At 40.0% G+C, this 24,875-nt stretch overlaps 1 protein-coding gene across 9 annotated transcripts in view; it reads right to left on the bottom strand.

The window, feature by feature from the left end:
• Positions 1-24,875, bottom strand: part of PARD3 (par-3 family cell polarity regulator) — a 766,284-nt gene that overhangs the window by 158,307 nt on the left and 583,102 nt on the right. For 6 of the 9 annotated variants that reach the window (XM_053261603.1, XM_053261598.1, XM_053261602.1 and 3 more), the window contains one exon: positions 11,826-11,927. The exons of the other annotated variants lie outside the window; for them this stretch is intronic. In XM_053261603.1, the coding sequence (XP_053117578.1) occupies positions 11,826-11,927 (102 nt within the window). The remainder of the gene's footprint in view (positions 1-11,825; positions 11,928-24,875) is intronic. 9 annotated transcript variants of the gene reach the window in all.

Below are 24,875 nucleotides of genomic sequence, written 5' to 3' on the forward strand. Positions count from 1 at the left end.
AAGCTGGGAAAGACTCCACCACAGTCGGAAGCCACAGCATAGACAGTTCTGAGCTAGATGGACCAATGGACTGACTCAGCATAAGGCAACTTCCTATGTTGCCTTATATAGGAAGGCAACTTCCTATCTGCTTCCTTATTTCAGTGCTCAGCAATGTGTTTAGCTATGCTGGATAAAAACCAAGGCAGGAATAATATCTTGCTTGCAGAAATTCTTACAGATTTCCCCTGTACTACTATTTATATACTTTAAACAAGTAGTTCTAGACAAGGAACCTTCAATATGCAAGCCATAGAACTGGTTGCTTTACTCACTGAGTGCTGGACATTTGAGTTAGGCATACAATTGAAATAAATGTGTGAGTACGCAGCAAAAATGTTTTAAGGAACACTTCCCAAGTCTTCCCATGCTGCGGTGGTTTTTTAAACTCTCTTGCTGTAGGAAACTTTTCCCACTTTGACTGGTCTACTAAGGAACCCCATGTACACTACAGAGGATTCTGGGATTATATTCTATGGTGGCACACTCAAGAAAGGTAGTGGGTGGGTATGCCGTCTTCTGGGGAGGGCATGCTGCCATCTGCTATATCTTGGTGGCAGAGCTTCTGGCCAAGTTCTTGTTATATAGAAGGCCCCAAATTATATCTAGGTGTTTCTAGAAGGTGCCAACAGTATTGCTAGTTAAAAGGTAGAGGAACTGGGGAAAGACCTGTGGTTGCAGTCCTGGAAAGCTCCTGCCAGCCAGAGAGAGTACACATACTGAATTAAAATGGGTCAGTTGTCAGATCTGGAATAACACAGCTTCGTATGAGACTTTTCTTCCATGACTGATCTTCTTATTGACATACCCTTGATAAACATCCACGGAACTCCAGAATTTGCCAGAACTGAGTTCACAAACCACTACCATATAGGATACAATTTTGTCCCTTGGCTCCTTCATCTCATTTCCTTTACCATTTAAATTATTATCAAAAGGCAAAAAGTACAGATAAACTTTTAGTTGTGTGCTCCTGATTCTAGGCAACGCTGATTATGAAAAGTGTGTCAAATTAGATATAACTGGATTAGAAGTTATTTGGAGATCATTATATAGGAATCCAAGTTCCCATGTTAACAGCAGAAGCCTATGCATGTTTTCTCAAAAGTAAGTTTCACTATGTTCAGTTGGGCTTACATACTTATAGTATCAAGGGGTAAGTGCCACTGAAATCAGTGGTGTTTAATTCTGAGTAGACATGCATAGGATTGCAGCCTAAATCTCTGTGAAGAAAAATATGCCATTACAGTAATATATGAAAATACCACTCAAGGATCTACTGGCTTACTGCCCCTGTTAGAGCTGTGAATAATACACTTAAAATAACCACACTGTAAATATTATTACAGTCAGTTTCAATACTCTGTACAGAATATGACCACTGTCAGTTCAAAAGGCAAAGGATATGATTAAGAAGACTGAAAACTCAAAGATGGACTGACAGAGCTTGCTTTTTCATGATACACAAATGGGATGTCCATGCACTCATAGTCATATAATGAGCACCTGGTGGCGCAGTGGTAAAACTGCCACCCTGTAACCAGAAGGTTACAAGTTCGATCCTGACCAGGGGCTCAGCCTTCCATCCTTCCGAGGTCAGTAAAATGAGTACCCAGAATGTTGGGGGCAATATGCTAAATCATTGTAAACCACTTAGAGAGCTCCGGCTATAGAGCGGTATATAAATGTAAGTGCTATTGCTATTGTTATTGCTATATCAATAGCCAAAATGCAAGCAATTTGTTGAGAATGATTCGGCTCAATATGCCAATAAATTAATGCATCAAAATTATCACACTAATAAATTTTTTTAAAAAACCTAAGGGAAAATAACAATGTGTCTTTACAGTCAGTAGGTACCGACGCCCAAATTTCTCATCTACAAAGAGCTATGCAAATATTTTGCTCAGGAGAAACAAAGTGTAGGTTTCCCAGTAAAAATATTATGGTCTCCTTGGGAATTCTAGAAATACATCAGGAGAGCATCCTGCTGTTCAGACTCTGACTCCATCTGATATTTTAATAGCTCCAGATGGCTTTACTGGAAGACAACCCTCCCACTATTCTTTTATCATGACCTCTGAGGTCACAAATTATCTGCAAGGGTGGTGCTATCTTTCTTTGAGAGTAGCTTGGTATGCTTTCCATTAAACCTCAGTTCCTATTAGACCAAACTTTCACTGAAGCAATAAACAGTTAAACCAATTGCCACTATATGGGAAATGGAAAGAAAGGGATGTTTTGTTTGCTATTGTCCATTTTAAAGGAAATGAATATATTTGAAGCTTGTTTGTTTGTTTGTTTGCATCAGGTGGTTTTCATCGCAAATATGATCAACTAAATAAAACATTACTCATTTAGAAACGAAGGTTTAGTCCTGAAAATAAAAACCTAAGCACGTTAAGGTGCACGTCTCCCAACTTTAACTGATGTTTTAAAAACAGTGTGTGTCTTGTAAGACTCATTGCTGTGAAATAATGAATATTCACATTTTTAATGAATTATTTGTCCTTTGCCATTGTCATAAATAAAGCACTTTGGATTTGCATAGGCAAAAAAATATTAAATAAACTAATGCTCTAAATAAAGTAATAAGGTTAATTTCCTTCCTGCTGTCACTAAATTCATGTTAGCAGCCTCGCTTCAGCTTGACATCAATTAATGATTTTAATTCCACACTCTTGTCACTGTGCTCACTACCCTTTCCTCTAATTAAAATGGATGATGCATGATGAAGGGAAAACACAAGACTTCTGTTCTTGTTGTAACATTTCTATTCATTAGTATACTTTTTTACAGCAAAAGGCTTGTAGCTTTAATGGTACTAAAGGAAGATGAAGAAAAGCTTTATTATCTCTAAGAGGTGTAGGCTCTTATGCCCCTGGGGGGAACAGACAATACAGGAAATTACCATGATGGAATAACCAGGTCTTCCAGGACAAGATATCAGTAAGTTATTTTGTTAGTATAACTTATCTGTGTGCAATTGTGCATGTCAATTGCATGGCACCAATTTTTTTTTTTTGCTCTGGACACACATACCCCCAACACACCCCATTTAAGTCTTTTCACACACACTTTCAAATCAGAGCAAATTTCTTCTAGATTTTTCTGTTCACATAAGTGAGTACCCATTATCATCTATTCAGTCTTACAGCCCAATTCTAAGGACGTCTACTAAATCCTACTGTGTTAGCTGGGGCTGATTCTCACAGTGCGCACAGAACTGCAGCTTTAGCTCAGTAATTTGTCTATCTGTCTATCTATCTGTCTATCTATCTATCATATTTCTATACCGCTTGATATGTACATCTCTAGGCGGTAATGCAACTTCCAGCAGATGCTCTGAAGTTTATAACTCTTAAAATGTCACTCAACATTTCTCCTCATTCCAAGGGATGGATTTTTCTTACATCAGTTTTCAGTTTAGAATCAGGTCTTAAATGTCATGCTACAAATGATCTGAAATGAATACTGCACTCCTCTTTGTAAGGTCTTCCTAGATACTAGATTGCATTCTAATGCCCTCTTTACAGTTGAAGTGTACTGACGATGTACAATGTACTTAGAAAGCGGGACTGGAAATCTTTACTATAGTCATTATTTGAGCTGGTGCAGAGACAATCCACTTGGCAAATTTCTGCTTCTACTTCCATTGCTCTTGGGGTGGGACTTATAGAGAATACAAGGCCTTTTACCAAGACCTACAAAAGCAGTGCTGGGAGCTCCCCCTTCTGGTTCTGGAGCTGCAAAGGACAGATACTGTTTCCATTTTAACCTCAATGACCAATGACAGAATTTGCAAAGACAAACACACAAGCAGCCTCACTATACAAACATAACATATTTAGCTGACAGACAAAGAGCCAGTGATATTTCCCAATAGAAGAAATAAGAGGAATCCATTATTATACCACAGTACTTAACCATTCGTAGTCACCTTAAGTGTCACAGCGGGGAAATGCTTGACTAACAAGCAGAAGGTTGCTGGTTCAAATCCCCACTGGTACTATATCGGGCACAGTGATATAGGAAGATGCAGAAATGCATCATCTCATTCTGAACGGGAGGAGGCAATGGTAAACCCCTCCTGTATTCTACCAACGAAAACCACAGGGCTCTGTGGGTGCCAGGAGTCAAAATCGACTCGATGGCACACTTTATCTTTAAGTAGTAGTAAACTCCTAGAAGAAAGTAGGTTTGTTTTCCATGACTGACTATTTTAGGGGAGCACACATGCAAAATGCATCATGTGTAATGCCCCCTTGGAATGACAAAGGTCTTTTTAAGTCAATACAACTAATTATTGCCTTTATTGAAGTGGACAAAATAATCTAAAATCTAGCTGTCCCTGTGGATAACATCATTCCGTCTTGTGCTTTGGAGCCATCTCTCGCCAACTAGATTCTTCTCTGTCCTAAACAACTGTAGGATTCAAATAGTTAAAAAGTGGTGAATTATTTCTATTACCTAATTAATGCACACATTGCTGAAAGAGCTGACAAACAATTTGTGTGAGCAGTACAGAGTGTATAAATGTTTGGAATGTAAGCTGTCATGCCTCTCAAATCTCTTCTTTAGGGCTTTTCCAGAAAATCAGTTTATAGTTCAATATATGTGTAGTAGTTGTTCATTTGTTGCATGAGATCCAGACATTTTCCCTTAAGGAAGCAATTCTGGTTCAGTAATGTCACCATTTTTCAGCATTCAAATCACAATATATTGCTACTTGGAAGGATGTGCTTGCCACAGGCCCCCACCCCCACCCCACAGTGAGCTGAAGTATTACAGTTTGGAAATGCTGTATTGAATATGATGCATGAACATCTACTGGATGGTGGCTGATGTCCAGACTTGTGCTGTGCAAATGCAAGAGTGTTTTCTGTCATATGAGAGGGGCACAATTTTTGATGTTCCCCCTTCCCCCTCAGTCACTTGTGCTTCCTGAAAATATGTCCCTGAGGGTTCCCCAACCCTCAGGAATAATTTTGGGAGACACAGAGGGCTGAAAAGAGAATTGCTGGAAATCATGCACACCCATGAGATGGAAAATGCTGTTGTGCCAGCACAAACACCAAAACCCACCTGCCCTCATCATGCTTCTGTCATGTTACGATCCTAACACAAATTCTCAACTCACAGCACCTTCTCCACCCTCTGCGCATCTGATTGTGACTTAAGACCTCTTCAGGAATTACAGCAGAGATTAAACTGAGATGGGACTTGACTGATCCTATAATAAACCCCACTTTTCAGGTTTAAGTCTCTCTCTTTCCCCCTTTCGTGCACTCCAGCACATCGCCTAGATTTTTTTGTTTTTAAGGTGAGAAACTGCTGCCCAGACATATCTCTCAATCCATTAAATGTCAACTAGATATAGTGCCTTTGAATAGGGATTTACATTAGTACCCAGGTAAAAAAGCATGCTCTGAACTGGTCTGGTGAAGCCCTTATTCAAAAATCAAGGGCGTCTTCTGCTTTTTCCAGTTCCACTGGATTCCCTCTCCACCGTTAATATAGGAACTTCCATGTGGCCTGGGGAGTATCTGTTACCCACTGAATGCGAGGTGTTCCTGTCATCAAACAGACTAACACATTGAGGCCATATATTCGTCTGCCAGTGAGGTAACTCTAATAGCCATGTTGGGTATTTACTCAAGTTACCAAGAACATTTATCACATAAATGTGAGCCTTTTAAAGTGCTGATTCTTTAAATATATTTAGCAGGGGAAGAGCAACTGTCCCTGTCCAAACCGAGCAAGGCATCCCTCCAGTGGCTGCTGGTGGTGTCTGCCCTGTGTTTTATTTTAGGCTGTGGGTCTTTAGGGGGCAAGAAAGCGGCTTTAAAAATTTATTTTTCCACGTAAACCCCTTTGAGAACTTTTATTAAAAAGAGATATATAAATAGTCGTAGTAGTGCGTAAGAACAGCCCTGCTGGATCAGGCCCAAGGCCCATCTAGTCCAGCATCCTGTCTCACACAGTGGCCCACCAGATGCCACTGGAAGCCCACAGGCAGGAGTTGAGGGCACGCCCTCTCTCCTGCTGTTACTCTCCTGCAACTGGTACTCAGAGGTATCAGAGACTACTAGGGTAGTCATACATATTGGGACTTCCTTAACATGCCCCTTTTGTAAAATGGCCTTTTCTGGAACTTCTAAGGATGTGCCAGGAATGGCTGAGGGACGGTCGCCAGGCAAGACAGCATTTGCAATAAGGCAGGAGCACTGTATCAAATGCAAGTCCTCATTCAATTCAGTTCATTCAATGGAAAATTAAGCCACATTAATTTGCTTGTCTTCTAATCAATATGAACAAAACACTTTCAAGACTTGAGCAAAATACAGTGCAAGCAAAATACTATTAAAGTTATAGAGTCAGGGCAGAATATGTTTATATAATTGTGGCCCTGATTGATTTTTTAATGGAGCATCCACTTGTACTCTGACCCCTGAGGATTTTTGTTGCCTTTCTGTTCTACACAGTAAATTCATTACACCCAACCTGGCTCCCTGATGCATTTCAACATTAAAGGTAGAGTGATTTGGAGAGCAAGTAAAACTGAAATTAAGTGACTCGTGCCATTAAACACACAAGAGAAACAATTTGAGACATTTAACTGGATTCCCAATAACGAACTGGTTTTCAAGGACTACCCCAAGCTACAGCTGTATAGATGCAGATCATATATTCTTTCATGCTTCCCATTCCCCCATGTAGTAGTAAAATTACAACAGTCTTTTACACAGTCAGTTCTGTTCAAGGAGACAGTACTGATAATTTATGGCACTTTCTGTAATATCTTTGCATTTTCTGAATTGAGCAGAGGAGGAAGCAGAGACACAATGCTTGTCTATCTACGTCTTGCCAGCTAGCTGCAAAAACAAAAATTTTCTTTGATTGCAATAAAGCTGCAAAACGGTGTACTTCTGGCTCCACCCAAGGACTAGGAGTATATCACAAATGTCAGTAGCAAAAAAACCACAAGACATCAAAGGCTATGAAGCAAACAATCAAGCTGTACAAAACCCTGGGGATATGACTGTCTTCCTGACATACACCATAACATTCGCACCACAATACATTTAAATACACACACAGATTTGCAACAATGCTATACCCATTAAGATTCTCTACAGTCAGTCAGCAACTGGAAATACCCAACCACAATTTTTACAGGCCCTCAGTATGCATACATCCAACATACTCACTGTCTCTCTCTGTCTCCCTCCCTCTAATGCAGCCTAACTTTGGACATGACAAGCCTGTGAACCCAAAAAAATTGCAACAGAAGTCTTAAAGAAAGCTTTACACAATATAATGCAATTGGGCCAATTACTGGTATGCTCCCAATTTAATGAACCCAGCAAATCAAAATATTCATGCAGGAGTGTGAAGACCGATAGTGACAGTGTTAGTGGTCAGCAAGGGAATCTGCTGGGATGCAATCCACCACCAAACAGGGTCACCAGAATTGCGATTCAAAAGCATCACAATTTTGCCTTGTGCACATGTTCTGAAATGAGTTGTGTACAAGTGCACACAACTTCAGCAGAGCTTCTGCAGCTGCTTCTCCTCTCCGCTGGTGGGGATGAAGAGGAACATGTGCTATTGTCCTCTCTGTCCTCACTCTTGTCCCCTTTGCAAGCCATCAGTGTGGCCAGACAGAGAGGTCTCTGGTTCCTCGATTGGTCACTGTTGCTGCACCTCCTCCTCCTTGCCCTCCCTCCCGCACTGATGTCTCTGCTGAACTTGTGTAATTTTGTGCGACAGTTGGGAACCGAAGTGGCAGTCTCCACCAGAGCCCATCTATGACCCCAGAGGGAGAGATTCTGTGCCCTTGGTGGCCACTTGTTCCTTTGCCTCCTCCAAAATGGCTGGGTCGAGTAGCCAATGCAAGACAAACCAGAACTCTCCTTCTGGATCCTGGGCAAGCCCCCTCTACATGGTGGGGTGAGGAGGAAGTGGAGTAGGCCCTCTTTCTAGCCACATTGCTCTTTCCCTCCTCATACATATGCATGTGGGGGTCAGCCTCAGGGCCATCTCCATATGAATCAACACACAGATGCAAATTCACCAGTCATGTTTGCTGCTATGTATGCACTTAGATGTACATACATGAGGGCATGGAGGCCTTTCCCCTCACCAACTACATACAAACAATTCAATATTCACTCATGAGAGTTTTTGCACACCCTAATATCTTCTCATGTATTTTCCACAATATAACTATCTTAAATACTGTACATTATAAGACAGTTGCTATGGGGGTCATGCATGTCTCTCTCAGGCTAACCTACCTCCCAGGGTTGTTATGAGGATAAACATAGCCATGTACACCACTCTGGGCTCCTCGGAGAAAGTGTGGGATATAAATGGTTTTTGGAAACCCCCAAAACCTCCCTTTGTTGCCATTCCAACAGAGTAGGAAGTGCAGTGAATGGTTACATCAAAGAAAAAGAAAATGGTAGTACAGAAGTTCCCAAAACAAACACCTCCCCTATAATCATGCAAGCCCAGGACAAATAATAATTCAAGCAACAGATCTGTGCAAAATATGCTTAGTTCAGCAACATGGGACAGTTCATTTGGGAAGTTGTACACTTGTGTGAAATTTCCATACAACCAACCCAGAAGGAAAAACAAAACAGGCATGCATAAACAGCCTAGTATTTGTGCCTACTTTCATAGGAAGCTGCCTTATACCAAGTCAGACCCTCGGTGCATCTAGCTCTGTACTGCTAAATGTGAGATACAGTATCCATCTAGCTCCATGGGGCCATAGCTCAGTGGCAGAGCATCTGCTTTGCATGCAGAAGGTCCCAGGTACAATCCCTGGCAGCATCTCCAGGTAGGGCAGAAAAAGACTCCTGCCTGAACACTTGAAAACCAGCTGCTGTTCAGTGTAGAGTCGACAATGCTGCGCGAGAGGGACCAATCTTCTGACTCAGTATAAGGCAGCTTCCTACGTTCCTATGTACATTACATATTTAGGTGTTTTCATACATCGAATTTTTAGCTATACATAAAATACACTTAAGATGCGCTTAAGTGCATACCTAAAAGGTAAAACAAGCATATGTTCATAAACAAAGTATATGCTTGTCAGGTGACAGCTTCCTATTGAAGACACATTCAATGGCAAATGCAGATTTGCCACCACAAAGTGTGTGAAACATTCAGTAAAGCCCAGACACTTAGGGCAAGTTCATATTACATTGTTTACATTATTAGAATTCTCACTTCCTAAAATAAATGTATAGTGCAGTGATTATCAATAATTGCATGATGAGTTTGCATGTATTATTGTGTCTATTACTCAATAATGGGAGCAATGTTATCAGGTGGTAATCCTTACCATGGCTTAGCTATTGAGTGAATGCTCTCTAGCTGAAGATGTGAATTCAGCCTTACTGTTGAGAGTTTGGATAAAATTAGTCCAATTTACCTTCCTATAATCAGAAAACAATTTGAATTGTGAATGCATTTAATAATCCATGACAAGCATCCAGTTCTCCATAGTTTCTCAGCTTTTGCCACTTGTTGCCCCAAATGCATTACATTTGACGCTGTACTTTTAACAGAATAAATGTGACTTCCCCCATATATCCTGGAAGCTTGCATTTTTCCTGAAGTTCCTCCAGGACGAAGGGCCCTCTAGGCTGCCACTGAAAGTTGGGGGAAAGGCCAACTCTGAATGTGTGCAGAAGTGTCTTATGAAGGCACAGAGGCCTCTTTGGATTCTAGCCCAGGAAACTACTTTATGCGAAAACTGAAATTAATTTAAGAACTGCTGGCTTAAATCCAGCATGAAGTACTTTGGATCGAAAGTTTTCTGATTGAAACCAACAGCGTAATGAGTAGATGTATATAGCTCTACTTATAAAAATTAAGTGCATATTTGTATTCTAAGGTAGTTTAACAGAGCAAATAAAAAAAGGATCTGATTTGTGTTTCAATGTGCAATTAAAATACAATCCACACTGGTGTAGCCTCATTAACGTCAATAGTGCAGCACACTGCAATTAGTCAGTGACCTATTTTCTATTAATATTTTTAGAATTATAAATAGCCATCATTGTTAGTATTTAGCTTCCCTGTAATAAAATAAAATACTGTGGGTATGACAAGAGCATTTTACAACCAACAGTTACATCATAAAGCTAACCAGGTTAATTGACTTGAATGTGACTTAACAGTGCTCTGGAAGTGGCAGAGTTGGGATGCAGACCTATGTTCACGGATATGCATTTAAGTACCATTGATTTTAATGAGAATTAAGTTCATGTTAGTACGTGCATGAGTTTAGCCATGAACCCTATCCAGAGGTCCATTATACTGTACACATAAAAGCACCTATGTACTTACATACATGTACATACACACACACGCCTTTCTACTCACTTTAATGTAGAGGACGACTCCATGCACACAACCTAGCTGTGTGTGTACAGCTACATCAAACACTGTAGTGAATGGATAATGAAAATCCGTGCTAATATAGAATGCATTGAACGCAACAAAGTGTCCACAGAATACGGGCAGTTTGTGTCTTGGAAAACAGAGCTGATAACTAAAGCCCTGTTCTCATTCTTGCTTTGTGCACTGATTGAATGCATTGGGAGTAAGGATGATAGCTTCTGGCTCAACCCCTGACCTCCACACATTTAGAGGAAGATTTAAAAGAAGCTATAGGCTTGGTATGTCCAATCGGGAGGCCTAGTCGCCCATAGATTCCGATTGTGCGAAGAACCTACATGTATACAAGGTTACAAGCATGGAGTAGACAAAAAACCCAGGAAGCACCCAACCGGGCAAGCAAAAAAAGAGACAAACTCTTACAGTGCTGTGAAGCATTTATTGAAGCCCAATGTGTTTTAGGCTAGAGGCCTTCTTCAGAGGCAATAATTTGTGATCTTTCAAAGAGACCTTGAGCAAGTAGCCTTTGCCTTCTTACAAGCTTAACCTGAAATATTTTAAATAAATAATAAAAATATAAGAAGGGATTCAATAAATGCTTCACAGCACTGTGAGGTTTTGTCTCTTCCATTTTTGCTTGTCTTACAAGCATAGAATCCATTTAATTCCTTCCACTGAACATGCGGAAGCCAGGAACATGATGATGTTTCCCCATTCACATGTTTATTCAATGCACAGGTTGAAAGTGAGAAGAGTTCTTGTGGTATTGAACAAGTATATACTGTACATACAAAAGTTTCAAAATCTATAACGTGCGGGAAATAACCCAGAAAAAGAACCCCTCACTATTAATTTTAGTCTGCCATTTAAACTACACAACACTACATGACAACAGGAAAAGGTTGATCTCCAGTGACAAAATTTATTTCCAGTGATCAAGTTTTAAGTTCAGTTTATGACACAGTATAAAATCAATTTGCAACAAAAAGCAGATATGCAAAGCTTTCAGAAAAAGATACAAAATTCATTCAAATTTCATATAAATATTAATGTTTTTGAAAGTATCTAGACAATCAGTTCTAGCACAGGTGTATGTATTACTCCACTTGCCCCCATAAAGAAGGTGGGGTGGGGGACGACAACAAATTGTGAAGCAGATGCCTGGTTGCCATAACAGCCTCTGAATATAGTCAAATTATCTTTGCTGAGGTCCAATGTAAATCCTGCTTCCTCCCATTAGTTACAGACAAATTTGTATCTGAGTCATTTGACCAAAATGAACTCCAGTGGAATGTAAATTCTTTAGCTAAAAATACCAAGTGTAAAAATATTCTCTACCAAGGTTTAAGCAAAATACTGAAGTCTACCTCTCCTGTTCTTGCTTCATTCGTATTCGCTCCTCTTCTGATGTTACGGCTTCCTGCACTTTTATTTTCTCAATCTTGTCATCTTTTCGATGTTTGCCAAACCTGTTAATAACAAAATAAACATGCTAACTTATCAAAACAAAAAATAATGTGTAAACTCCTGTTGTCTGTGAAAGAAACTGCCTGCTCATTATGAAGACTCCCACATGAAGGGGGTGGGATGGTGTGCCAAAGCAATGATCAAACAAATATAAGTTTAGATAGTTCAGCCTTAAATATGTTTGTATTGTTAGTAGAAATCCTGGTGAGATTTCTATTTCTAAGTGAATGCCCAGATAATTCATAGATGTTCCTGTTTCATTGCTCATCAAAGCAACTTGCAGATACAGTTAAGCACTGAGACTAAGCCTCCCTTTTAGCAGCGGTGAGGAGCAGAGTGCAGATTATAACTAAAAGTTCATGAAACATTAGATAATTATTCTTCTCCATTCAGCAGCGTCCACTCTGCATACTATGGGATGTTTATGTTTTTGCTAGAGAATGGTTTGAAGGCACAGGATGCAGTTCAGTTTCTGCACCTAAACAGGCCTGACCTTTAAGCTGACTGAAGGGGGAGATCGCCCCAAAACTATATGTAAGCTGCTCTGAGTTGGAGAAAGCATGGGGTATAATACTGTAAAAATAAAAGAAATATTAGGCATGGCCAGATTATCATACAAGATCGTGTTAACTTCTCATTTCCTTCTTTATTTGTTCTAGAAGATTTATATACCACCATTCCTCAATGAATTCATGGCGACTTACAACAAAATTAATTAAACACCGGAGTAAAACAACAGAATCCCTAAAAGCATAGAAGTGCAGGATAAGATAGTAATTAAGACTTCTATTTCCTCCACAAGGTGTTCCAGAATTTTGAGGCCAGAGATGTACCTCTGGGAACTGGCTGGGCAATGCTGAAACACATGACTAGGAAGGGGATGCACTGAGAACAAACCTGTTATGATGTCATCCACCCATCCCAATTCCTTCACAGAACATCCCTTTATCATGTGGGAGGGCAGGTGATCTGAATGAACCCTCTACACATGCTCCAGATAATTGTTTAAACAAGTAACTGGAGAGTGTGTAGAGGAATGTCCACAGAGGGCATCACAATGGGGATATTCTCAGTATGTTCCCATCCTAATAGCATGCCCTGGGGATTGTATCCTCCAAACCAGGCCTTGGGTAAAAGGCTATGTGGAAGATAAACCCTACCTGATGCTTCTTGGCAAATGCAACGTAAGGGATGCAATCAGCTTCTTGCCTTTTGGCAACAGTGGCACTAGTCTTTCTCTTCTCCCCACTTTACTCCCTTTAACACCATACATACTGCTGCCCGTCTTTGCATTGCTTATGAACACATAATTGATGGGAGGGGAAAGCTTACAGTTACATTAATGGATCTCCAAGTGGTCAAATGCACCGAAGGGGTTTGTTTCAGAGGACTAAGCAACAACAGTAGCAAGATTCCTGCTTGGCAATATATCACTTTTTGCCCTATAACTGAGTCCAGCTTTGCATGATGCAGAATGTCCCAGGTTCAACCCCTGGCAGCATCTCCAGGTAGGACTGGAAAGACTCCTATCTGAAACCTTGGAGAAGGCACTGCCAGTCAGTGAATCTAGATCAGGCCTGCTCAACTTAGCCCCCCCCCCCCCGGCTGTTTTTGGACTACAACTCCCATAATTTCCAGCCACAGTAGCCAATAGCCAAGGATTATGGGAGTTGCAGGCCAACATCTGCAGGAGGGTTGAAGTTGAGCAGGCCTGATCTAGATGGGCCAAAAGTTTGACAGCTTCCTATGTTTAACTGTTTGTTTAAAAATAAATACATGGAAGTGTGACTCAGAACCAGCTAATGGTCCACAAGAATCCAGAAAACTGACCCAGATATAAATCCTACCTGCTCCACACACCCACACAGCTTTTCAATTCACAATGAGGCCACAGGAGACACTTGCTCAATAAATATAGCATGTTTTGTTTTTTGATTTTGTACATCGTTCTGGGGCTTTATTATGAAGGGTGGTACAGAAATACATAAATGTATAAATAATAAACTTTTACACACATGCACATTTATAGATGTCATACCTTATAATATGCATTGCAACAAAGCCCAGCATAACTTTGAGAATTAATGTCATGAAAGGAGAGAAAAGAGAGGAATAAGACTACTAGAAACATAAAACTGAAATACATTATAATTGCAATGGAATCTCCACTTATATTATGTGGCAGCTGCTTTTTGCCTCACTTTTACAACTAACATTCACCAAGTCACCAGAATCACATAAATAATAATTTATTTTTTTAAAAAAATCTACTTGTTTGTCAAACAGCAGTTCTGCATCAGAAATGATGAAAAAATTTCTAATCCCCAGCAAGGAAAATCTATCAAATGGAATTGTAAAGCTTCTCCTTCTACCTTGATTCTTCAAAATGACATTTTTGCTCTGCTTAATATATTTTTCAGTTCTAGTGAATATCATACCATTAAATATCAACAAACCAAATATCACACTCAGATTTTTGTCAGTCTTTTTCTTAATGTAGGTTTTGCATTAACTCGTACTTAAAAGGAAACCCAGCTTACAACCACTATATAATTGAAAAAAAAGCAATTTTTAGAGATTTTTTTAAAATGACAGATTGAAATAACGGTTGCAAATTAAAAAATATCCTGCCTATCACAAAGTGTGAGAAAATGATGAGGGAGAGCAACTGAAATCCTGTCACTAATTGCCAAGATACTCCAGGGTTGTTCAATTAACTTGCTTCTCCTTCTCTTGCAAAAAAAGAGGGGTCAAAGTAAGCTCCAAGATACCTGTGAACTCTCTGAAGGCAGATGCTGTTTTAATCCTCAGCTCAACAAAATTGACAATTGCATTGTGACAAGATGACTCAATATGATGCGAAGATCAATTATGCTCTTGGGTAGCATCTCTAGGAACATTTTAGAAAGCCCTTCTAGTCCAGCATGCAATGCCTAGAAGAAGGCTGTAGGTGGCGGGCAAGCAGATGCTCTACCACTGAGCTATGGCTCCATCTCCTAAGGGGGATATCTTACAGAAGACAGCACTCACGTGTAGTTGCCCATCCATATGCAAACCAAGGTGTGGACCCTACTTAGCAAAGGGGGCCATTCATGCTTGCTACAGCAAGAGTGGTTCTCCATCCCAGTGACTTTATGTCTACATAAAACAGTTTTTACCTGTTTTATGAATTTTTGACTGTTTCATATTGTTTTGATATTATGTTTTAACTTGTACACCACCGGGAGATTTCTATATTAGTCAGTATATAAATATGATAAATAACTAACAAATAAATAAATAGATGAATAATCAAAAATGAATGAAGACAATTCTTGAATTAAGTATGAAATTAATAGGTCCAAACTATTAATTTTTTTAATTAAGCTTTTCTATTTTTCTATTTTGATTTCAAATTGAGAAAAAAGTATACTGTTCACATTTTAACTATCTCAACAGATACATGAGTATGCAGTGGCAACATTACTTTCAAATACAATACATTGATACAATAAAAATAATGTCCATGTAATCTACTAAATGGATTTCATTCTGACATGTTACTGATGAGATCATTGCTGTCTGACGAATCATTTTCAGAGTTCATTAAAATAAGGAGCAATGGGAGAAGCATGTATTAGATGATGACTGAAAATATGCAACAACAAAAAATTGATTTGAGACAGTTCAGTAGTATATTTTTTCCGAATTGAGAAAGTACTGCCCTTGAAAATTAACACACAGAATCTTGGACTGCTATCAATGGTTCCTTTCTTCAAACTATGCAATATTCCTACATTTTAAAAGCCAATGTCAGCATTCACATTCTGTAATACAAGCACTTAAACTCTCAATGTAATGTTTTCCACTCCATTATCAAAACAGATGACATTTTATGTTGGTGTGTGATACTATATATTTAACATTTTGTAAGTACAAGTACTTATATTCCACATAAATACTAGAATAGTGTGTGGGGGTGGGGTGGGGTGGATCTCCTGAAATTACACTGTACTATTAATCCTTTATCCTGAAGTATTCATTAAGAAATATTAAATGTTCATATTTAAAAACATTTTACCTGCATTTCCTTTCATTTCTAACAACTGAAATGACTACCACACCTAGCCACCAAATAGTAGATCAAATCTACCATTGCTAAACGTAAGGAAATTAATTTCTTCTAAAACCATTACCTTCAGATGTAATTTTGCTTTAAACAAAATAAAATTAAGGAAGTGGACCTGTTGAGATGGACTTTTTAACGCAGATCTGTGACAATTCCTTTTCTCATGGAAGCAAGTATGACAGCAGCACCCTCCTGGTTTTGACCTATACTGTGACTTACAGCTTAAATTCAAGGAGGTCATTCTCACGACCAGGTGGGGTGGGGGGAAGGCTTCCCAAACCTTGACTTCCCCCAGACGATCCTCAGAAGCCTCTGCGCTCCCACACAATCAGCCCATTGACAGACAGTCAATGAAACGTGGTTAAGGGAGCACATGCTCCCTTAACCTCATTTAAGAGGTGGGCTTCTTTACTGGGTTTGCCACCAAGGTGCTGCTGGGAACCTCTTGGCTCCTGCGCGTTCCTACAGGCAGCCAAGCTTGGTTTTGACTGCTTGTGAGAACATCCTCAAGGTCTATCATCAGTAATATTCTCTTAAACAATACCATCGGCATACTTCTACACTCACAATAGTCAACAATGACACAATGGTTTGAATACAGCACACCTATGAGGCTGCCTACACCTTATCCCAATCTCTCTGCCACCTGCATATATATTAGGACTGTGCACAGATGAGATTATCCATTCCAACCCAATGCATGCAATTATTGAATTGTGCGTCCGATGACCCAAATCAAATTGTTTGATATGTCATATTGAGTTCATGCAACCTCCAATATTCAATTGCAACCTGGTATCCCAGGTTGAGGTGATGGCCAGAGATGTTTTCTATCAGCTCTGGCTGATGTGCCAGCTGCTTCCTTTTCTTGAGATAAGCGACCTCAGAATGGTGGTACATATGCTGGTAACCTCCAGACTGGACTACTGCAATCCGCTCTATGTGGGGCTGCCTTTGTATGTAGACCGGAAATTGCAGTTGGTTCAGAATGCGGCAGCCAGGTTGGTCTCTGGATCATTTCGGGGAGACCATATCACTCCTGTGTCAAAAAAGCTACACAGGCTGCCGATACGTTTCCAGGAAAAATACAAGGTGCTGGTTATTACCTATAAAGCCCTAAACAGCTTAGGCCCTGGGTTTTTAGGAGAATGTCTTCTTCACCATGAGTCCCATTGCCCATTGAGATCTTTTGGAGAGGTTCATCTACAGTTGCCACTGGCTCGGACCGGTGGCTATTCGGGGGCCGGCCTTCTCCGTTGCTGCCCCTGGGCTTTGGAATGTGCTCCTCTTGAGGTAAGAGCCTCCCCATCTCTGGCAACTTTCGAAAAGGCACTGAAGACATATTTATTCACCCAGGCTTTTAAATTAGATTTATATTTAATACTTTTAAAGTTGGGTTTTAAATTATTTTAATGTTAATGATTTTAATGTTTAAATGATTTTAATTTTAAACCACCTAGAGATGCAAGTTTTGGGCAGTATAGAAACATATTAAACAAACAAACAAACAAACAAACAAACATACCTCCCTTTGGCAAGCAGCACATTCCAAACTCCACTAAAGAGTCACATAGAGAAAGGTGGAGTTTGGGCTCAGAAACCTTGTAATATACGATTCTACGATCCTCCCTGCAAGCACCATGGGGGGGAGATGAACCAATTACACCATGCTTAGAGCAATTCCAAGCATAAGGCATTGCCAGTATTAACCATTTTGCATTGAAAACAATGCTATGCAAAATGCTGCTGATAGGGGCCTATGAAATCACTAGAGGTGTGCATGAAATGGATTTTTTGTTTCATTTTGAGCTCGAAAGGCAATTCAAAATGCTCAAAACCTTTTGTCAAAACATGTGAAATGTTTCCAGTCCATTATTTTCGGCTATAGGGAACAATGGGGCAACTCAAAGCACCCCATTGTTCCCATGGACAGCTCCTAGCAACACCTAAGTGCGCTGGGTGATAAAGCATGATGGATGCTACCTATCACCCAACCCACAAAAGAAATGGGCAAGCGGGCAATTACATTTTTTTTAATCTTTCCCCCAAACCCCCATAGGATCCTATGGAGAAAGGTTACAGGTGTTTAAAAAAATTTCCCACTTGCCCCTTCCTTTCGTGGGTTGAGTGCTAGGTAGCACCCATCATCCTCTACCACCCAATCCACTTTGGTGTCCCTAGAAGCTACCCATGGGGAACAATGGGGTGTTTTGACTTCCCCATTGTTCCTTATGGCCAGAACAAGCAGAATACATACGTTTGCAACCCAGCATTGAAAAACATCGCAAGTACATAGTAAAAGGGAATCTGCCCCTCCCAACACAGAACACACATTTCAAAAATAGTCCAAACATGGCCAAAAAAGAATCACTGGCCCAGAATCCACTGCCTGCCACAGTGCCTGCACTGCAGTAACACCATTGGCACCAGTTGCTTTCTCGCACACAATTATGATTCCTTACGTTACTAGCATTGCAACAGCAGCCACAGCAGCAGCTTTAGCAGCAAGCAGAGCTATACCCTCAACTAGAGCAGCTTCAGCCACATTTTGACCAAGTACACTTTGCAATGAATGTAGATCGCAGAGCAGACCAGAGAAATGAGTGAAGCACAAGTTAGTCTCAAGGCTAGCCATGTTGCTCCTGACAGCAATCACCAAGAAATATTTTACACACACACACACTCCATTCTTGCCACAAGACTATCTCACAAATAAACAAAATCACAACTCAAGGCAGTCAGGCAGGCACCCACCCAAGTTCTGCCTCTGTCAATCTGAGATGCAGAAAAACCAGATATTATTATCATTATCATTATCATTTTTACATTTATATCCTGCTCTTCCTCCAAGGAGCCCAGAGCGGTGTACTACATACTTGAATTTCTCTTTCACAACAACCTTGTGAAGTAGGTTAGGCTGAGAGAGAAGTTACTGGCCCAGAGTCACCCAGCTAGTTTCATGGCTGAATGGGGATTTGAACTCGGGTGTCCCTGGTCCTATAGCTGTTATAGCAGCAACAGGTAGCACAGGATTATACTCAGTGCTGAGAAAAGAACACCACAAAACCAAACCCTCATACATTTTTAAATTCCGTCCTTTTTATCTCCCCTTTGTCAATCTGAGATCCAGCAAAACCAAATAGTTATAGTAGCAATATACTTGGTGCTGAGAAAGAACACCACAAAATCAAACCTTCCTTTCTCCTGTCCTCTTCTTCAAGAGAGGCATAAGGTCTCTCTCTCTACCTCCCAGTCCCTTTGAATAAATTTTAAAATTACCTCCAAAAGTGTTCCCAATCTCTTCCCCACCCAGCCAATGAGGGTACAAGTTGCCCATGACAACACTTGATTTGGATGCTAAGAAGCCAACCAAGAAGCAAGCAGATTGCAAGCCAATTTGAATCCAGTGCCAGAAAACCAATCAGCAAGGGAAAAACAGCCCACCAAAATGGCGCTCAATACACTTTAAACATTTCGAGTCAAAATGGGGTCATTATTTTTCGAGCTCGAAACAGTCCCTTTGTTTTAAAAGTGTTTTGTTTTGAGCTTGGAACACTCAAAGTGGCCTGTTTCAAGTGCGAAACATTTTGCATATCCCTACAAATCACATCCATTATTGTTCCAATCTGATGCATAGTCCAGATAGATATTTAGAATGCCAACCATGAGTTTAATTCCCACACCATCACAGAAGTGTGAAAAGGTGCTGCTTCTTAACATTCTGAGACCTGGAGCCAGTTATGGTTGCCAAAGGTATGTTATTTAAATCCAACCAACCAACCCGCATCCCAATAGCAGGTAATCCCTGACTGGAATGCAAGGAGTATACATTACATAGATAAGGCCTGTCACACTGCAAATCTTCACACCCTTCTCCACAACAGGCAGAAACATGAAATAAGGATGTGAGGACAGTCACAATAGGGTGGAGATGCTCCTACAAATTACAGCCATGGTGGGGATGATTTGGCTTGGGGAGTTTTTGTCAGTATCCCCATGGAAACAGCAAACGTGTGTTTGAATTCTGTATTTTGAGAGCACAAAAGGATAAGACTCTAATGACTGAGCAATCAGCATCAAGTGACCTACAGAATGCACTTCTAGAATAGGCTCTGGTGCCATTTATTCACAGATGTGTGGCTGGGAATTTTATCAGGTGTAGGTTTCTCCACCAGTGAAAACGGGATTCTTATGACTGCATTTTCATTGCCTCAAGAGTTCTGCACGCACACACACACCTTCCTATCCATCAAGTAAACAGAAATGCTTCCTATCCAAGAAGTTATGGATAGAAGCACTTCCCACGTTCACATAAGCCCAGTGCAGATGACATGATATCAAGGATAACCAATGCATGGAGAAGCAGAGTGGGTTCATGCCTACTGGCCCTGCTCCAGTCCCCATGAGGTGTTCAGGTTTCCTGCACAGAGCCTACAAGTTATGATCTAAACACCACAGTTCAATTTTTTTCTTAATTTAGTGTTTCCTAGTTCGTAAAACAGCTTAACAGAAATCCTGCCTTTTATTCTCTCATCCTTGCTTTCTCTTAGATATCCGTTTCACCCTCTCGTTACCTTGCCTTTTCTTCGTCTTCTTTTTTGGCGCTACAAGATTGCCGACTCACTACCTTCTAGAAATGTCTCTCCAAACAACTGCCCAGTTACGTTCTTGTCTCAGGTCAGCAATTGGTTACTATGGTAACTCCCATGAGTTTCAAGACCCAGAAATCCACAAGATGCATTTTCTTCACACAAAAAAGGGCAGTAAGGCAATACAGGTTACATTCACTTGTAAATGCATGCATATTTTGTGTGTCTGCTTCACAAATAGGAAAAATATTCTCTCAAGAAAACATGGTCAGAAGAAAAGAAAAGCAGATTACTCTGCAACCAAAAAGCAAACAGTAGCAAGGAGAAAAAAGACCAAAAGATAATTTTTCATACACAATTCAATAAAACCTTTACACAGCCAATAAAACCTCTTACATACATATTATTAGGCTATAAGCTCTTTAGCCAATCTGTCAGTGAACTTTGCCTGCATTTCTTAAGTGGAGATCACGTCTCTCTTGTAGGTATGCGTCCCAGACTGGACAATGTTCCCTTTCTCCTCTGCAAAGCCCTCCCATCCTGATCAACAGGCACACATATCCCATCAGATGGCTAACATTAAATAGGGTGTACACACAGGCAGCATAGACCTCAATAGTGCAATCAATGTCCCAGATAAAATCTGGGACTGTTCACATGATGCAGAACAGAGTACCTAAGAATTATAGCATCTACCACCTACATTAACTGTGTTCCCGGTATCAACTACAGCTTTGATTGGATAACCAGCAAGGTTGCCGGGCAACACCCCATGTTCTTCATGGCAAGACCCAGGAGTCAGTAGTGGCTACCATCAATGCTAAGTGCAGCTCACCAAATCCAGCGCATGGGCTCCAATGTCTGTTAGACACGGAGACAACCACACTGTTGTCATTTGCAACCATGCCCATTTTATTTCTGAGACACACATTATACCAGACCCCCAGTATCTTCACTGATTTCCTCTTGCCCTCTGGGCACACTGTAAAATGCTAGGTTTGACCTATAAAGCCGTTCCCCACCAAAAACCAACATGCAAGGGGAAGCCACCTCTTCTCTTTGTGTCATCATAATGATCCTTCAGACTGACATACTCTCTTTTTGCATAAGGTTTTGAATTTAATCTTGGTGATGATTATGCATCATCATTTCTGGGGCACTTTGGTATTGGCCACCTAATGGCACAGCAGGGAAATGACTTGATTATCAAGCCAGAGGTTGCCAGTTTGAGTCCCTACTGGTATGTTTCCCAGACTATGGGAAACACGTATATCGGGCAGCAGCAATATAGGAAGATGCTGAAAGGCATCATCTCATACTAGGCGGGAGATAGCAATGGTAAACCCTTCCTGTATTCTACCAAAGACAACCACAGGGCTGTGTGGTTGCCAGGGGTCAGCACTGCCTCAATGGCACACTTTACCATGGTATAAAAAGAGCTGTGAAAAAAGTGACATTGTTTTGCTCCTTTTTTCATCCCTGAAATCAATACCTGCAAATTCTACCAAAAGTTGTCACTGCAGAACTGTTGGTCTGGTGCTAAGTTTAGAGGGGAAAGGGCTGTGACATTTTTTATGCATTTTTAAATGAGCTATTTGAAACATGTTTTAATACTGAATTATTACATTAAATATAATGATATTTATATTTAATATTAAACCTATTAATAAATTTATTTATATATTATTTATATATTATTAATACATAATATATAAATAGATAAATAACCACCCTTGTAGTTTATTAATCTAAGCACATTTAAGGTGATGAAATAGATGTATGGACATCAATTTTTTTAAAGTGTTATGACTAAGTATATTTTGCTTGAATCATATCTGTCAGAATCATATCAAAGTGAGGATATTGGCGCATGGATATCTGAGGCTCAGGACTAGCAAGCATATTTGCTATCATGCCTGGGTTTTGACTCATTCAGTTTTTTCAGTGTCTAATGTAAATTTGCATACATTATGTTAAAGGTGGTGAACTATAATATGTTAAACGGTGGGTTGCTGGCTGCATCAGTGAATCCTGAATCAAGGAAGCAGATTATAAAAGAGAAAAGCTTCTATTGAGACATAAGAGTCTTGGTAATCAGCAATGATGAGAGCAACCATAAAAAAAGAGCAGTGATGTTTAATGGAGCTGTTGTAAAATCCCAAGCATTGTGTAGATTGATTAGGAATAGCAAAAGCTCTTTTGGCGTTGCAAACCCACCAAATACAAGAACTACATATTTAATATATGTGGCAATTCAATGGCATACCAGATCTGATTCCTGGTATGAACTATGCACAGAGCCTAGCTACAGATTTGTGTGTGTGTTGCTTAAACAAGAATAGCTGGGAGATCTGAACAAATTAAACCAGGTTTTAATGGGTAATGCACTCCTAATGGACAACATATCCTTACATTACTGTCACTTAATGCACTTAGAAATGCTCTCTTTCCAGTCAGTATTATCCAATCAAGGCAGCAGTGCTTTGTTAGCTAACTAAACACTTAGGAGTTCTATAGCGATCCAAGCAGCAGGACGTTAAGACAGCGATTAAACAGCTGTAAATAAGAGAAAAAACAGACTCAGGAGTCTCTTTTAGCCTGCAAGACATCAGATATTTTCATGCAGCATTTATCCAAGGCTACACCAGTACCCTTCATGATGTGTATTAATGTGCATGCATGTCATACAAATGTCCAACTGTTGACATTTGCCAGTAATTTTTTAAGATTTTAGGAGGTTCCAGAAGAGTGGGCAAAGTTAGAAATGCTTTGAATCATCAGCCTTGTTTCCAACATACCTGGTAAACAATGGAAATGAGGACAACCCACTGGGATTTTGGCATGAATGGCAAATGTCATACTTAACACAATTATGAAGTTCATATGACAACTTGTTAAGCAGAGGTTTGACATACAAAACTGAGTAAGGTTGGTTAATTTTGTATTAATTTCTCTGCCATTCAACTACACAGCCTATGAAATAAGATAGACTTGGACTGCTAAAAAGTGTTACTCAACTTAAATAGCATTTCACTCATTTTAAAATCAACAGTGTCTACTTGTGAGCATTCAGAAGAGAGCATTCAGTAGTCGCTGCTCTCCAATGTGTCCTCTTGACTACTATACTTCTAATTCTCTGCTCTGCACATTTTAATGCATTATTGTTTCAAAATACAATACTACAAATTGCAAATTACATCTGGCTCAAGGGCTGATTATGAGAAATACTAGGACTACTGCCTCTGCCTGAATTACTCCGATAATAATAATAATGAGAGATTGATTGAGTTGTGAGCAGCCGTATGATGAGAAGGGTCCATCTGAACATTGCCATTAGTTTCTTTTGTTAAACACAGCACTCTGACATGTCAAAGCCAACAAATCTAACTATATTTGGTTACCATGGATTTCTTACCATTTAAAATATGGGTATTGTCCCAGAAGGGGACACTAAGAGAAGTATAAACGACTGAGGCACAGTCCACAACTTTCAGTCTGTATAGAAGAGCAAAGAAACAACATAGAAAATTCCCAGATATTTTGTTCAAAAAAAGCGAAGAAAAATTAAGCAATGTTCTTTTTTTTTTTTAAGTGGGGAATGAAAAGCATAAAACTGTCACCATATCAAAATTAATAGTACGGTATAATACTATGTCAGGCTCATGGTTAAACATAGGAAGCTGCCTTACTTAAACAGAGTCAAACCTTGGCCCATCTAGCTCAGTACTGCCTATACTGACTGGCAGGGGTCTTTATCAGCCCTACCTAGAGATGCCAGGGATTGAACCTGGAACCTTCTACATGTCAAGCTCTTATGAGAGCCAGCGTGGTGTAGTGGTTAGAGTGCTGGACTAGGACCAGGGAGACCCGAGTTCAAATCCCCATTCAGCCATGAAACTAGCTGGGTGACTCTGGGCCAGTCACTTCTCTCTCAGCCTAGCCTACTTCACAGGGTTGTTGTGAAAGAGAAACTTAAGTATGTAGTACACCGCTCTGGGTTCCTTGGAGGAAGAGCAGGATATAAATGTAATAATGATGATGATGATGATGTCATCATCCAAGGGCTCTAAAAAACCTAAATGATGTCATCCCCAAGGGCTCTAAAAAGACCTATTTTCAATGGCTGAAAAAAGAAAAGCCATAATAAATGAAAAGGTAGTATAGTATGGTGGTTGAATGACTGAGCTGTGAACCAGGATGCTCCTGGTTCTAACCTCTCCTCTGGATGACTTTAAGGAATTCACGTTCAACCA

The sequence above is a fragment of the Hemicordylus capensis genome, chromosome 6, assembly GCF_027244095.1.
Source record: "Hemicordylus capensis ecotype Gifberg chromosome 6, rHemCap1.1.pri, whole genome shotgun sequence".
Taxonomy (NCBI): domain Eukaryota; kingdom Metazoa; phylum Chordata; class Lepidosauria; order Squamata; family Cordylidae; genus Hemicordylus; species Hemicordylus capensis.